General features: G+C 32.1%; 1 protein-coding gene across 2 annotated transcripts in view; it reads left to right on the top strand.

Moving 5' to 3' along the window:
* LOC143079751 (uncharacterized) overlaps positions 1–16,226 on the top strand; it is a 35,446-nt gene extending 19,220 nt beyond the window's left edge. For both annotated transcript variants that reach the window (XM_076255314.1, XM_076255315.1), the window contains exons 13-19: positions 1,180–1,272; positions 1,464–1,517; positions 3,918–4,037; positions 4,497–4,616; positions 12,082–12,183; positions 14,758–14,838; positions 15,743–16,226. In XM_076255314.1, coding sequence (XP_076111429.1) covers positions 1,180–1,272; positions 1,464–1,517; positions 3,918–4,037; positions 4,497–4,616; positions 12,082–12,183; positions 14,758–14,838; positions 15,743–16,126 — 954 coding nt within the window. In that variant the 3' untranslated portion in view covers positions 16,127–16,226. The remainder of the gene's footprint in view (positions 1–1,179; positions 1,273–1,463; positions 1,518–3,917; positions 4,038–4,496; positions 4,617–12,081; positions 12,184–14,757; positions 14,839–15,742) is intronic.
* The last annotated feature ends 1,721 nt before the right edge of the window (positions 16,227–17,947 follow it).

Below are 17,947 nucleotides of genomic sequence, written 5' to 3'. Positions count from 1 at the left end.
TTTATATACTAAGTGCCCACAACCCACATCCCCATGGTATCCGTGGGCAATTCTACCGCACTTCATTGGTTGGTTGCCCACGGGGTTATAGGCTGTGTCATCTTCTTTTCCCACGGCAAGCACATGCGCAATCAAGGTAAATAAATGGCGGCCTCCAGTAAACGTATGAGATATATAGAACAATATAGGAAAAGGGGACGATGGAAGCTTAGCATTAACAAATGATATGCCCAGTTACAATATATAACCCTTATATAAATATACGATAAAGGTGAGAAAGAGTGACAATGATAACCCGGGGAGAAATAAGGGTGGAACATGTCGGGACCCCCCTTCGGACAAACAGTGAGACGAACTCTATAGCCTATCATTCCAAATAAATATAACAATAAATACATACAATAATAATATAATTCGGACACGATACCTGAAATAGAATAATGTTTGTACATATAATCTCAGTCACACAATTATCCAGACTTAAACGGCAGCCACCGCGAACGAAGTAAAACAGAGAAAGTGCAGTCTGAATAATGAGTTAAAGAATAATCATAGCTTTACATAAAGCTTTACATAAATATACTTATCATTCTTAACCCTTACCCCTATTTTGTAACAGTATAACAAGTCATAGCAAGCATTTACAAGTATGCTTAAAATTCAACTACACAAACCGTTCATGTTTAAACCTTTTTCTGCAAATGGCGAAATCAGTTGTTTGTTTTTTATCAATGGTAAGCAGATTATGAATCAGATCAGGTCTTTATTCAGTTTATTTCAGTTTGCAAAATTTTTAAAATCTCAATAATCACCAACAGAATCAGGGAAAAGGTTTTATTTCCTTTACATTAAAACATAAGGAAATTGCATGAACTCCTTATTGAGATAGGCTATATGGGTCTACTTCTTTTCGTGATCACCAGCTGTATGTATCCTAACCCTGACAATGAAAATGGGAATGAGACACAATTATTTTTTTTTTTTAGATCAGGTTCTTGTGCCTTATTTGTTCTTTGTTTATTGCTTTTAGCTTAAATTAGCTTGTTGGTTTTCTCTTTTCAATTCATTTACATTTTGCCATGTGGAGGTCTTTTTCAGCTTACTATATCATATCAGTTTTCACTTATCCTTCAGGATGAAGGCTATTCTTTGCCTTATAGATTTTTTTTTACGTTTCAGTATGTCAGTTTATGGTGTAACAATGAAGAATATAGCAAGCAGAAACAGATCCTACTCTTGCATGGTTATACAGCTATTCCTAAGATATTGCAGGTTAATTGATTAAGAATTTTAGATTTATTTTCCCAGTTTTAAAAAAAAATATTATTTCTATGTTGATTTTGAAATTTTGAAATATTGGAATATATATTTAAAAAAACCCAAATAAGAACGAAATGATTACTAATTATGTAAATGTAAATCATTGTAATTATTTATGAAACATTTATCATATGTCATTTTAGGAGGAAGTAAATGAAGAAGAGGAAGAATATTCAGAATCTGTGAAAGGTTATATAGTGAGTTGATTTAAAAAGAAAATTGATTAGCAGCCAGAATTCACAACCCGTTCACCTCACTATCATTTGATATTGTAATAAATATCTTACTAAAAATTCATTATTATTTGTGAGATATCAATTTTTGTGGAATTCTAGGGTAAAGATGAACCCCAAATTTAAGTGTTCAACGAAATACAAATGTTATATAGTCTTGTATGTAGAATTTGGCAAACCACGAAATCATATATCCATGACTAAGGGACGACATCAAACGTTCAATGTAGGATAAAAAACTTAATTCACATAGTTTTTTCACTGACTCCCCGACTCCCCCCCCTTTTTAACTTAATTTGGGAAAAATTGATTGACCAATAGAGATACATGTAAAATCGATTTCAAATAAACAAAACTTGCAGCAATTTCAATCAACAGTATTTCAACAAATATTAGTCTCAAATTATTGTTTCAACTGACTTTTTTTGTAAAATTCCTGTGATAAAAAAGCATTAATGTTTTGTTACATAAAGTTGAATATGCCAAATAACACATTCAAGAATACCCAATCCATAATTTTCTTTATATATACTGAGTGCCAATGAAAATGCAACACTTTTGTTTTTCCGAAAACTTTATAATTTTTATTTTATTTATATTAGAACTTTGTATAGTTGGTTGAAAATAACTTTTAAGACAATTGTCGACAACTTTACAGTTGAGTGAATTTTGGAACAAATGTGAAGTAAAGGTTATTTTGAACAGACATAAACCGAGTTCACCACTTTTTAACAAACGCACCATTTTCCACGATTTTGTCATTTAAAGCTTGGCTAATGTCATGAATTTTTCAGCCCTTATTGTTAAGAAACTGCAATAAACATCTGAGTAAATGCCAGAACTTTCTGACAACCATGACATGCAGTTTTGAGCATGATCCAATGAAGCCTTTCACAGTATACAATTACGAGAAGATTGAAGTTATAGCCTCTACAATAACCCAAATCATCCTTAAATTTAACTAAAATGGATCATTTAATGATAAGCCACATCCCGGGGTACAAATAGCAAGAAACGCTCAGCGAGACCGATACATTTGGTCTTTAACATATCTGATATCGACTCTGATGTCTGTCCAAAGGTCGTCGAGAGTTCAATGGTGGTCACAGTAGAACCTTTGGAGCAATTTCAGTCAAGCACCATTTGCGCAGAAATTGAGAGCACCACAGTCTTTCTTAGTGACATCTAAACGGCTCTGTGGCGTAAACATTGAATTCAGTAGACCAAAGATCATTCATTATGTACCAAAAACCGTCAGTGGTTACATAGACATTTGGCACCCACCACCAATATCATAAAGTTAGCTTGAGTTTGCTTTGTGGGACAAGTGGAATAACATTCCTCGGGGTCACATTAAACGTTCTGGATGATCAACCCCACGGCGCTGTTGAGATTGCGCTGCACAACAGGGTTATAACATTTTTTGTTAGGACTGTGAGTTGATGATTCGACATTTGATGTTTCGTTTACCTATTGCTCCCGAAGGATAACAATGAAACATTTTTGTTTGATATCGATCTATTGTTAAAATTGTTAATTTTCAAGAACAATTTATTTTGAAAGATTATCATTACTAATATAAATTTTATTTTTGCAAAGCCAAGTGTTGCATTTTCAATGGCACTCAGTATATAATAGCATGGCAAAAACGTCATTGAAAATAAAAATATGGACTATTGCCAGAAGATCTACAGAAATGTGTTGTATTTATAACAATTTATTTGTCTATGTTTCCTAAACATGTTGTGTCAATCTGTATCTTAAATTCCACTTGGAGATAAATGATAATTAGTATTCTTGTTCACCACCTTCAGGTGTTCAAACAAGAAGATACATGTAGCTTCTCTACTTTAAAGGTCAAAGTAAACTTAGGTTAAGGTTACAAACTCTATGGTCAATGTGAGCTTAGAGTCTGTTGGCGTAAACTTTTTAAAAATCATCTCCTCAGAAACCAGTGAACTTATTTAACCATACTGTTGTCTGCTCTATGGTCGGGTTGTTGTTGCTTTGACACATTCCCCATTTCCTTTCCCAACTTTATTGGTCTGAATGATCCTTATGGTTTGTAGTAAAAAGTATCTTGTTTTTGTCCTCACTGCCAAACCACCATGGCTAATGATAAATCATAAGCATAAAGAGCAAATAATTGTTTCTATAGTTTTATCTTAATAATTTGGGAAGATCTTAATGGGCAGCAATTATTAGAATGTCGAGACTTACTTACTGACAGATACTTGAAATAGTAGAATGAGCAGCAATCCAAGATCTATAAAAATGATCAATGACTGAAACTATCATCTAATTCTCATACAAGAATATATAAAACTGCTTCATTTATTTTCTTAACTTTTTTCTTTTGTACAGACTCAAATTGAAGATTTCCATGAAGCAGTTGAAATGTGTGAAAGTGAAAAAGTCAAAGATTTGATGTATTGTGACAAATGTAAACAGTTACAGAATTGTTTGGCTGATAGTAGGATCCAGGTAAAAAAAAATAGGAAAAATATTTATTATTTCAACTCATATCTCCTGTTTTCCAGTTTGGTATTCAGGCGCATCTACAGCTATACTTCTGTATAAAATGGAGATGAATTAGGCCTTCACTCTCATTCACAGTTCATTGATTACAGAAATGTATAATAAGTATAATATGCAGTTAATTAAGAATTGGTACATTTATTTTAAATATTCAAGGATACTAATTTGATCCATCAATTTTGCTTGGAATGGTTATTTGTGTAACATGACTATGCAAAGTTAGAAAGTTTTCATGTTTGGAGGTTATTATCTACTTCTAATATTAGTCTAAAGGAAGAGACTGATTTCATTGATATCAATTATGCACAAAACAATTGATTTGAAAATTGCCTTGTTACTATATATTTTATTCTATTCTTTTGAAATGTCAAAAATAATTTGCTTTGGACCTTTTTTCATGTCCAGGCTAAAGGTCAGCCAGCCTTACACAAAGCTGTGCTAAGAAAAGATATGAAGACTTGCTGTGAGATAGCAGAAGCATTGGTTTATCAATGTAAACAAAAATTGGATTCTGTCAGAGACCAGGTAAACACATATTTTGATAGGAGGTAAAGCATGTACAAAAGTGTAAGATCTATATAAGCAGTTGTTTAGACCATCCTATGTCAATATAAATAAAAAGATGCTCCGCAGGGTGCAGCTTTATACGACCGCAGAGGTTGAACCCTGAACGGTTGGGGCAAGTATGGACACAACATTCAAGCTGGATTCAGCTCTAAATTTGGATTGTGATTAAATAGTTGACACAGCATAGGTTTCTGACAGAATGAATGTGGTCTAATGAACTTAAAATACTTTTTTTTCCTTTGAGCAATTCACTATGCTGTTGAATATTAATCCTCTCAAAAAAATGTTTGAAGAAATTTTCTTTTTATTTATGAAATCTGAAATGAGAAAAATTTAACCTCCCCCCCCCCCCCCCCCCCCCCATTTTTTTTTCACATCCCCCTTTCCCTTTTTCCAAAACTGATCTCAATTCAAATTTCTAATGGAGTTTGCAACAATAACTACTCATTTAAATACATCATAAAATATTAAAATGTAACAAAAGGTGCTTGTTATCACTGAATGGTAAAGATTGTTTTAATTTATCAGTTGATAGTAAAAGTGAATATACATTGTATATTGTATAAAACAATGATTTAAGTTTATTCAACTACTATTCTGGACAAAGAAAGATAACTCCAATCAATTGAAAATTTCTTGCTATTGCACAATATTGTGCAATTAGATATTTCTTGCTATTGCGCAATACTGTGCAATTGAAAATATTTGCTATTGCACAATACTGTGCAATTGAAGATTTCTTGCTATTGTGCAATACTGTGCAATTGAAAATTTCTTGCTATTGCACAATACTGTGCAATTGAAGATTTCTTGCTATTGCTGAATACTGTGCAATTGAAAATTTCTTGCTATTGCACAATACTTAATATAATAATTTTGGATCCTGATTTGAACCAACTTGAAAACTGGGCCCATAATCAAAAATCTAAGTACATGTTTAGATTCAACATATCAAAAAAGCTCAAGAATTCAATTTTTGTTAAAATCAAACTTAGTTTAATTTTGGACCCTTTGGACTTTAATGTAGACCAATTTGAAAACGGGACTAAAAATTAAGAATCTACATACACAGTAAGATTTGGCATATCAAAGAACCCCAATTATTCAATTTTTGATGAAATCAAACAAAGTTTAATTTGGACCCGATTTGGACCAACTTGAAAACTGGGCCAATAATCAAAAATCTAAGTACATCATTTTTAAAGCAATTGCTTTTATGCTATCGCGTATGGCCATCTTTGTGACCCAGATCAGAGACTCCGCCCATATCAAGCCATAGTATTTTGTTAAACAGGCTCCTGGTCTGTCATTCTTTAACACCTATGTATGTTTTCTAATGCAATACATAGCTTGAAACTTTAAAAAAACGTTAGTGGATTTAAGAAGTTTCAGAATATGTTCTTGTAGATGTATTTTTGTATTTAAAGGGTCAACCGTTTGACTATCAAATAACATAGAAGTCCGAGTGAAAAAAAGTATATTTTTATAACTGCGATTCCGTTTTCCGCCGTTCGTACGATGTTTCAACAAAATATGGATTCATTTCAGTTGTTGATTTAGTATTGAAAATTTAACTGAATTATCTCCTATTAAATACGGTTTTATATGTTTAATTTGTGTTTCTTTAAGAGGTCAGGTGCTCTTGTTCATTCATAAAATTATCGTTCATTCATACATTTATCGTAAAATCAAAATCACTACACAGGTTAATGCGTAGTGTCAAATGATTACCTGTAATCTAAAAATAGACAAACTTTGTTTGCACAAATAATTTAGCGGAACGAAACCCTTGTTGAAAACACATAACAATAAGTTCGTTTTCCTTTTCTGTCAAAACTCCGTAATATTTATCGATCACCTTACTAATAAAATGGACCCGTCCAAACGTAGTAGATGCCAAGTCGGTCCAGATGAAGAGATATTTCAATTTGGAATTTTCTAGTTACATAGATTGAAAAAAAGTACGTCTTTTTAAATATCATGATAAAAACTGGGTATGCATAACAAATGTCAGATGAAACCATTATCCTCGTCTTTTCAGTGAACAAGTCTACTACGTTTGTTGACACTCGACGGTCCACCGTGTTAGCAATTTTATTTCACATGTTTTCGAAATATTGAAGATCATTTTTCGCAATGTTTCCTGAAAATTGATCAATGTCAAAGCAACGTAGAGCTGTTTGTTCTTGTTCGTATAATAAAATTGAGAATGGAAATGGGGAATGTGTCAAAGAGACAACAACCCGACCATAGAAAAACATACAACAGCAGAAGGTCACCAACAGGTCTTCAATGCAGCGAAAAATTCCCGCACCCGGAGGCGTCCTTCAACTGGCCCTTAACAATACATATACTAGTTCAGTGATAACGATTTAATGTCATGTTTGTCTGTGATGACCCCCCTTTTCGGGATTGCATGATAATTATAGTTATCTCGTACCCACATGCACTTGTTTCTATCCATAGGAAGGTCGACTATCCATATAAAACTATTTTGGATAGAAACAAGTGCCTGTGCTCGTACCGCATCAGAAGGACATACATGTATATCAACTGAGCAATAATGTTTGGAACTTAGTTTTAAAAATGATGACAAAGTACCATTATGAAAATATTTTTATTAAGCTGAAATATACATTTATTCTTTACATGTTTATGTCTTGTAAGATATTTTATTTCTTTCCCGTTTTTTAACATTTGCGTCTGGAAAGTTGAAATGTTTTAACTTAATCATTTGTGTTAATGGTTAAATATAAATTAATAATGAAAATTGTTAAAATTAAATCAATAAAGGAAATTATTGCCCAGTTACAAACACTACCAGGGGATAATCCATGATGATTTCTTTTTGAGTTATATGTTTCAGCACATGTATATTTGACCCCAACTTTAGCCTGGTAAACGTGTTTTCTCCTTGTGAAATATAAAACATATTAAAAATGACTTTCTGCTAAAGTCTTTTATTTATATAAAGTTAAAACCTTCTTACTTCTAACTAGACAACACTCATGTCAGGTTTAATTATTATATATAAGTCCCCAAACATTAACATGACAGCAATTGCTTTTACAGCCTTTAAGGCTTTGATTAGATTCAGCATATCAAAGAACCCCAAGGATTCAATTTTTGTCAAAATCAAACTAAGTTTAATTTTTGGACCCTTTGGACCTTAATGTAGACCAATTTGAAAACGGGACCAAAAATTAAGAATCTACATACACAGTTAGATTCGGCATATCAAAGAACCCCAATTATTCAATTTTTGATGAAATCAAACTAAGTTCAATTTTGGACCCTTTGGGCCCCTTATTCCTAAACTGTTGGGACCAAAACTCCCAAAATCAAACCCAACCTTCCTTTAGTGGTCATAAACCTTGTGTTTAAATTTCATAGATTTCTATTTACTTAAACTAAAGTTATGGTGCGAAAACCAAGAATAATGCTTACTTGGGCCCCTTTTTGGCCCCTAATTCCTAAACTGTTCAGACCTCAACTCCCAAAATCAAACCCAACCTTCCTTTAGTGGTCATAAACCTTGTGTTTAAATTTCATACATTTCTATTTACTTAAACTAAAGTTATGGTGCGAAAACCAAGAATAATGCTTACTTGGGCCCCTTTTTGGCCCCTAATTCCTAAACTGTTCAGACCTCAACTCCCAAAATCAATACCAACCTTCCTTTTGTGGTAATAAACCTTGTGTTTAAATTTCATTGATTTCTATTGACTCAAACTAAAGTTATTGTGCGAAACCCAAGAATAATGCTTATTTGGGCCCTTTTTTGGCCCCTAATTCCTATACTGTTAGAACCAAAACTCCCAAAATCAATCCCAACCTTCCTTTTGTGGTCATAAACCTTGTGTCAAAATTTCATAGATTTCTATTTACTTAAAACTTAAGTTATTGTGCGAAAACCAAGAAAATGCTTATTTGGGCCCTTTTTGGCCCCTAATTCCTAAAATGTTGGGATCAAAACTCCCAAAATCAATCCCAACCTTCCTTTTGTGGTCATAAACCTTGTGTTAAAATTTCATAGATTTCTATTCACTTTTACTAAAGTTAGAGTGCGAAAACTAAAAGTATTCGGACGAAGACGATGACGCAGACGACGACGCCAACGTGATAGCAATATACGACGAAAAATTAAAATTTTTGCGGTCGTATAAAAAGAGATGTGGGATTCAGGCCCATGAGAAAGCAACCGAAAGACATAAACCAAAAGACATCTAGAGGTTAACATATGTTCTTCAGCAATGGTAGTTGTCTTTTCTATATTGCAATGTGTAAATCACCTAACCATTTAGCAATCAGGGGCAAAAAAGGGGGAAAACACAGTTTTTTTTGGTTAATTGAGACAATTTAAAAGCAGGTGTAAGGGAGGTAATCCAAATCAATTTAAAGAACACTGTATGATTACCTCCCTTACATTGCTTGTAAATTATGTATTAAGAAATAATGATTGTCTTGAAGTGATTAGCTGTCAATTTATTTTTATACGACCGCAAAAATTTTAATTTTTTGGTCGTATATTGCTATCACGTTGGCGTCGTCGTCTGCGTCGTCGTCGTCGTCGTCGTCGTCGTCATCGTCCGAATACTTTTAGTTTTCGCACTCTAACTTTAGTAAAAGTGAATAGAAATCAATGAAATTTTAACACAAGGTTTATGACCACAAAAGGAAGGTTGGGATTGATTTTGGGAGTTTTGGTCCCAACATTTTAGGAATTAGGGGCCAAAAACGGCCCAAATAAGCATTTTCTTGGTTTTCGCACTATAACTTTAGTTTAAGTGAATAGAAATCTATAAAATTTTGACACAAGGTTTATGACCACAAAAGGAAGGTTGGGATTGATTTTGGGAGTTTTGGTTCCAACAGTTTAGGAATTAGGGGCCAAAAAAGGGCCCAAATAAGCATTATTCTTGGTTTTCGCACAATAACTTTAGTATAAGTAAATAGAAATCAATGAAATTTTAACACAAGTTTTATGACCACAAAAGGAAGGTTGGGATTGATTTTTGGAGTTGAGGTCACAACAGTTTATGAATTAGGGGCCAAAAAGGGGCCCAAATAAGCATTATTTTTGGTTTTTGCACCATAACTTTAGTATAAGTAAATAGAAATCTATGAAATTTAAACACAAGGTTTATGACCATAAAAGGAAGGTTGGGTTTGATTTTGGGAGTTTTGGTCCTAACAGTTTAGGAATAAGGGGCCCAAAGGGTCCAAAATTGAACTTTGTGTGATTTCATCAAAAATTGAATAATTGGGGTTCTTTGATATGCCGAATCTAACTATGTATGTAGATTCTTAATTTTTGGTCCCGTTTTCAAATTGGTCTACATTAAGGTCCAAAGGGTCCAAAATTAAACTTAGTTTGATTTTAACAAAAATTGAATCCTTGGGGTTCTTTGATATGCTGAATTTAGAAATGTACTTAGATTTTTAATTATTGGCCTAGTTTTCAAGTTGGTCCAAATGGGGGTCCAAAATTAAACTTTGTTTGATTTCATCAAAAATTGAATAAATGGGTTCTTTGATATGCCAAATCTAACTGTGTATGTAGATTCTTAATTTTTGGTCCAGTTTTCAAATTGGTCTACATTAAGGTCCAAAGGGTCCAAAATTAAACTAAGTTTGATTTTAACAAAAATTAAATTCTTGGGCTTATTTGATATGCTTTATCTAAATATGTACTTTGATTTTTATTATGGGCCCAGTTTTCAAGTTGGTCCAAATCAGGATTCCATATCAAGTATTGTGCAATAGCAAGAAATTTTCAATTGCACAGTATTGCACAATAGCAAGAAATATCTAATTGCACAATATTGTGCAATAGCAATTAATTTTCAATTGGAGTTATCTTTCTTTGTATAGAATAGTAGTTGATAATATATGTTGGAAATTTGCCAGACATGACTATGATGTCATTTTCTATTTTTATTTGCCAATAACTTTATGTAAATAACTTCATTGGCAATTTGCCAATATAAAATGTTGCTGATGAAGCTTTTTTTCCTTATCTTATCTAAAATGTTTTTAGATAATGTATGTTGGACATTTGCCAGACATGATTATGATGTCATTTTCTATTTTTATTTGCCAATAACTTTATGTAAATAACTTCATTGGAAATTTGCCAATATAAAATGTTGCTGATGAAGTTTTTTTTTATTGTTTTATACAATAAACAATGTATATTCACTTTTACTACCAACCAATCTTTACCATTCAGTGATAACAAGCACTTTATTTTACATTTTAATATTTTATGATGTATTTAAAAGAGTAGTTATTGTTGCAAACTCCATTAGAAATTTGAATTGATATCAGTTTTGGAAAAAGGGAAACGGGGATGTGAAAAAAAGGGGGGGGGGGGGGGGTTAAATTTTTCTCATTTCAGATTTCATAAATAAAAAGAAAATTTCTTCAAACATTTTTTTGAGAGGATTAATATTCAAAAGCATAGTGAATTGCTCAAAGGCAAAAAAAACTTTTAAGTTCATTAGACCACATTCATTCTGTGTCAGAAACCTATGCTGTGTCAACTATTTAATTTTAGATTTAAAAAGTTTGAAGAAGAAATCTTTAATTGATTTGTAAAATCTTGACATTTGTTTTGTGTAAAAAAAAACCATGTAATGTCAAAAATTTGATCACAATCCAAATTCAGAGCTGTATCAGGCTTGAATGTTTTGTCCATACTTGCCCCAACTGTTCAGGGTTCGACCTCTGCGGTCGTATAAAGCTGCGCCCTGCAGAGCACCTGGTTAGCAGTTACTATTAATTAATATTAATTTTAGCCATGACTATGTATGTCATTTTATATATTAAAACTTTTATAATGTATTTAAATTGATAATTATGGTTGCAAACTCCCAGAAATTTGAATTGAGATACTGACCATATCTTGAAGAAAATTTCTTCAAATATTTTTTTTTGGGGGGTTACAACAGCATTGTGTATTCCACAAAAGCAAAAAACCTGGGTAAAATATTATTTTTCTGGGGGGAAAGGGGGGGGGTTCAATTTGCAACAGCATAGTGTATTTCACAAAAGCAAAAAATTGAAATCATATAACCTATTTGAAGCTCTTTGACTACAGTTATTCTGTGTCAGAAACCTATTATGTGTAAAAAATTTAGTTACAATCCAAATTCAGACCTGTATCAAGCATGAATGTTGTGTACGTTTTGTCCTTCACTTTGCAGGGTTGGACATCTGGTCGTATCCAGCTGCGCTCAGCGAAGCAATTTATTTTATTTATTGAGGAAGACATATTCAAATTGAAATCAACACTTTGAATCAGTATTTTTAAATGTCTTATGTTAACTAATGGATGAAATAAAGCATTAAACAATACATTTTCACAATAAGTAAAAGTCATTATTTTCAAAATAACTTTAATATTTTTGTCACCTCATAGTTTTTCAGGACAGCTCTTCACTATGCCTATGGAATGGCAGATGGAAAGGAGTTTGTGGATATATTAATGGATTATGGTTCATCAGACTTTGCTGTAGACAAGGTAAATCAATTATGTAGACAAAATTTATGTGGGACTAATATGTACATGGCAAGTATTTTTATTTAGTTTTTTTATTCCTTTTTTATACGACCGCAAAATTTGAAAAAATTTTCGTCGTATATTGCTATCACGTTGGCGTCGTCGTCGTCGTCCGAATACTTTTAGTTTTCGCACTCTAACTTTAGTAAAAGTGAATGGAAATCTATGAAATTTTAACACAAGGTTTATGACCACAAAAGGAAGGTTGGTATTGATTTTGGGAGTTTTGGTCCCAACATTTTAGGAATTAGGGGCCAAAAAGGGCCCAAATAAGCATTTTCTTGGTTTTCGCACTATAACTTTAGTTTAAGTTAATAGAAATCTATGAAATTTTGACACAAGGTTTATGACCACAAAAGAACGGTTGGGATTGATTTTGGGAGTTTTGGTTTCAACAGTTTAGGAATTAGGGGCCAAAAAAGGGCCCAAATAAGCATTATTCTTGGTTTTCGCACAATAACTTTAGTTTAAGTAAATAGAAATCAATGAAATTTAAACACAATGTTAATGACTACAAAAGGAAGGTTGGTATTGATTTTGGGAGTTTAGGTCCCAACAGTTTAGGAATTAGGGGCCAAAAAGGGACCCAAATAAGCATTTTTCTTGGTTTTCGCACCATAACGTTAGTATAAGTAAATAGAAATCTATGAAATTTAAACACAAGGTTTATGACCATAAAAGGAAGGTTGGTATTGATTTTGGGAGTTTTGGTCCCAACAGAATAAGGGGCCCAAAGGGTCCAAAATTAAACTTTGTTTGATTTCATCCAAATTGAATAATTGGGGTTCTTTGATATGCCGAATCTAACTGTCATGACTGTGTATGTAGATTCTTAACTTTTGGTCCCGTTTTCAAATTGGTCTACATTAAGGTCCAAAGGGTCCAAAATTAAACTTAGTTTGATTTTGACAAAAAATGAATCAGTTAGGTTCTTTGATATGCTGAATCTAAAAATGTACTTAGATTCTTGATTATTGGCCCAATTTTCAAGTTGGTCCAAATCGGGGTCCAAAATTAAACTTTGTTTGATTTCATCAAAAATTTAATAAATGGGGTTCTTTGATATACCAAATCTAACTGTGTATGTAGATTCTTCATTTTTGGTCCTGTTTTCAAATTGGTCTACACTAAAGTCCAAAGGGTCCAAAATTAAACTTAGTCTGATTTTAACAAAAATTGAAATCTTGGGGTTCTTTGATATGCTGAATCCAAAAATGTACTTAGATTTTTTATTATGGGCCCAGTTTTCAAGTTGGTCCAAATCAGGATCTAAAATTATTATATTAAGTATTGTGCAATAGCAAGTCTTTTCAATTGCACAGTATTGCGCAATGGCAAGAAATATCTAATTGCACAATATTGTGAAATAGCAAATTTTTTTTTAATTAGAGTTATCTTTCTTTGTCCAGAATAGTAAGCAAGAAATATCTAATTGCAAAATATTGTGCAATAGCAAGATTTTTTTTTAATTGGAGTTATCTTTCTTTGTCCAGAATCAACTTAAATCTTTGTTATATACAATATACAATGTATATTCACTTTTTACTACCAACTGATAAATTAAAATAATCTTTACCATTCAGTGATAACAAGCAGTTTTTTTTACATCTTAATATTTTATGATGTATTTAAATGAGTAGTTATTGTTGCAAACTCCATTAGAAATTTTAATTGAGATTAGTTTTGGAATAAGGGAAAGGGGGATGTGATTAAAAAAATTGGGTTCAATTTTTCTCATTTGAAATTTCATAAATAAAAAAGAAAATTTCTTCAAACATTTTTTTGAGAGGATTAATATTCAACAGCATAGTGAATTGCTCTAAGAGAAAACAAAAATTTTAAGTTCATTAGAACACATTCATTCTGTGTCAGAAACCTATGCTGTGTCAACTATTTAATCACAATCCAAATTTAGAGCTGAATCCAGCTTGAATGTTGTGTCCATACTTGCCCCAACCGTTCAGGGTTCAACCTCTGCGGTCGTATAAAGCTACGCCCTGCGGAGCATCTGGTTTAAACTGTCACATGATTGAGAAAGACATTTAATCCTTTTCTTCAAATTTATTTGCTGTAGGGCATCATTCATTACCAAACAAAATTGTATGCATTATGAGAGTGTAGCCTGGCATGAATTCAGGGAAAGTTTCTATTGATGAAAAAATTATCTGTGTAGTAGCCAAATTTCAACAGAACAGCTACCACAAAAGTGTAAAATATCCAAAGATCATCACAAATTTGAGCCTATTAGCTATTAGCCTATTGATCAGACATTAATGTATAAATTGAAGCAAAATGCCTTATTGTGAAGAAGTCTACTACAAAAAGACATATTCCTGCTAAGTTTTGGTCTATGCCTTCTTAAAGCTTATTCTAAACATTAATGAGATTGCAAGTTGATCCCCCAAAAATGTAGCATCTAGTCCTTCAGACAGAGGAGATTTGAAGTGAAATTAATTGCATAAAGTTATACCTGCTTCACAATATTGAATTTTATAACAAATATCAACTCATAGAAAGTTATACTATTTATTACAGGATGGTAGATCACCATTAGCATTTAAAGATAGACAAGAACTTCCACAGATGAGAGATTTACTTCATTATCAGTTGTTGCAGGCAAGTCATCTCTTTACCAGAGGTCTTTTTAAAGAGGGGAATAAAAAAAAATCATATACCTTTTAGTAGAATAATTTGTCACTGTCCTAATTTCAACATTTTCTTGAAAAACTATGTCAAAATTATAACATCATATACGTTCATGATTCTGTTGTTTTTAAGTTTCCTAAATGTTCATGTCTCACTGCCTGTTTTTTTAACAAACTATCATCTCTTTATGGTTGTAACTTTTGGTGTTTTTTCTTTTTGTTTTATTTTTATTTTAATGGCATGTAATCCAAAATTAGAAGATGCAAATTGCAAAAACTAGTATGACAGCAACCATTCAAAATAAAATCTTAATGTAAATGTAAAAATATATTTTTTTCACTAAAAAGGATGTCATTTTTAACCATATAATTTCTGAAATCATCAGAGAAATGGGATTCTTCAATTGCAATACATTTGTTGAAGTTCAACATTTTTACACTCATATATAGAAACTTCCACCCTGTGTTATATAACTTAAACATTTCAACAATAGTTTGCTGAAAACAGTCACCTCTAACTTAACCAAGCATCCTTTATTTTATCATGATAGATATAATTTACATATTATATATGAAGTTGCTTCTAAAAGCATAAAGCTAGAATATCTTGTACTTTATGATAGTTCAAGCTGGACCGATTATGAAAGTATATTGAATGGTATTATAAATGATTGATATGGCAGACGAGCACCAAGGATTAATCCTTCAAATAAACTATTTACATGACTAGAAATTAAACATAAATAGACATCTTGCTCATGTTTATATATTTTCATTATTATAGCTTTGCAGCGATATTTACATGTAATAGAGCACAACTCATTTCATTTGTAGCCCTTATTAAATAACATTGTTTTTTTTTTTTCTCTCTCCAGGAATTAGAAACACCAGAGCCAGATCCATGGTCAGTCAGATTACAAATGCCTGTTGTTGGCTACCTCATTGACTGTGCTCATTCACAACACAAACATTTACCAGTTCACATGGCAGAAAGGCTAGCTGTTGAACTTAACCCAATAGGCCACTCCCACAACAGTAATCATCATCATCATCATCATCATCATGAAAGTCAATCATTATTGGTTGGCAGACAGCCTCTCATGAATACAACCAATCACAGAGAGATGTATAGTAGTGACGGACCTAATCAAAATTATGCAGATCAAACCAATGGTTGTATAGATTATGAGGATGATTCAGATGAATCTTCAGACGATGATAGAGATGAAATTAACTCATCGTCTTGCAATATTTTATAATTACTTGTTTACCTTTTTTACTGGGAAGAGTGCAATGAATATGTTTGATTTGTATTATTTTACATGTTTTTTTTATTAAATATTGTTGCAAATTAGTAAATATTTTTATCTTTTGTGGTACAGCACTTGGGCTGCTGTTTTTCTAGATTGTTTTTTCTAATACCAGAAATATGAAAAATACCAGAAACATAAATAAAAAGATGTGGACTGTCATTGAAACCGCTTCCAAATGATAAAAAAGCAATAAGAGGTACTATAGGTTTTCACTATACAATATGGATTTTGCTCATTGTTGAAGTCTGTACAGTGGTCTATTGTTTACTTCTACATCATTTGGTCTCTATTGGAGAGTTGTCTCATTGGCAACCATACCATATTTTTTTATATAGAGAGCAGCATACAATCTTAAACAATGTCTATATATAAAACAGTACAGGAAAATGAAGAAACGCTTATAAGGTATAATCAATATTTCAAGATTGCAAGCTGTGGAGGGTAAACACTGCTGTGCCGATATATCATAGGCTAAATGTAGCTATTGATTTTTATGCCCCTCTCTTATGGGCATTATGTTTTTTATTCTCTGTGTCCATAGTTCTTCCGTCTGTCTGTTTGTTCATACGTCTGTCCCGCTTCAGGTTTAAGTTTTTGGTCAAGACAGTTTTTGATGAATTTTAAGCCCAATCAACTTGAAGTTAGTAAACATGTTCCCTTTTATATGATATTTCTAATTTGAATACCAAGTTAGTGTTATGACCCCAACTTGAGGATTCACTGAACATAGAAAAATAAAAGTGCGGGTTGGGCATCCCTGTATAATGGACCCATTCTTGTTTTCATTAAATAAGAAGATATGGTACTGAACAACTAACAATGAATAGAAAATGGAGCAGATGTAGCACGTTAAATCACCATACTTTATCTTACATTATTGTCTATATTTCAACAATCGCATTAATAGTGCACAAAAAAAAATTTAATTTAAAGTAGCTGAGTTGATGTATATACTTGAAGCTTTAGATGCAGAAGTCCTATTAGCTACACTGTTAGTATGGTCTTATAAAGTTTCAGATGCTTTTTAAGTGAATTTTGGAACCACTCGGTAAGTAAATATTTACCATGATTTCATTGCCTTGAATTGTTTGTTCTATGTGTGTTGATTGCCAAAAACAAAGTCTACTTATTGGGGAAATACAATATTTTTTTTTCAAAATCATTTTTTTCATATGCTATTTCTTGGTCAAGAAGAAGCTTCTATCCAAGTTTCATAACATTCAGTGTAAGTTCAACAAAGTTGTTGATATATATTGACTCTATATTCTGTATCAATGTTTTTGTGCTGATATTAAAGGCTTTTACAATACCAATTACCTATATGTTTTACCAAGATTGCAGTTTGATTCCATGTCTACAAACTGATCAACTGGTAAAATAATTTAGCTCATAGCTAGTGCTAGTAAAGATGTATTCTAGATCCATTGTAAAGGCATTTAAAAGGTGTTATAGTGATTTTTGAATGGTATCATCCGACCATGACCTCGGGTCAGAAAATTATTTTCCACAAAAAGAATCAAAATTATTTTTATTCTGAAAATAAGTTGTTTCCATTTTTGAAGTGCTTGAAAGCAACATAATTGATAATCTTAATAAATACATGCAAATTGAGCACAAACAACTAATAAGTAGCCTTGACTGGACAAATCAATTCATTGATGCGACCATGCCATGGCATCCAGTAAATTTAAAAAAAAAAGATAACCTGCCTTCCTGGTCTGTTTACAAAGGGTAAACCAGGGGGTAGCAAAACATACATTCTTTTAA

Source organism: Mytilus galloprovincialis, chromosome 6 (genome assembly GCF_965363235.1).
Source record: "Mytilus galloprovincialis chromosome 6, xbMytGall1.hap1.1, whole genome shotgun sequence".
NCBI lineage: Eukaryota > Metazoa > Mollusca > Bivalvia > Mytilida > Mytilidae > Mytilus > Mytilus galloprovincialis.
This window is presented reverse-complemented; position numbering and strand designations above follow the sequence as displayed.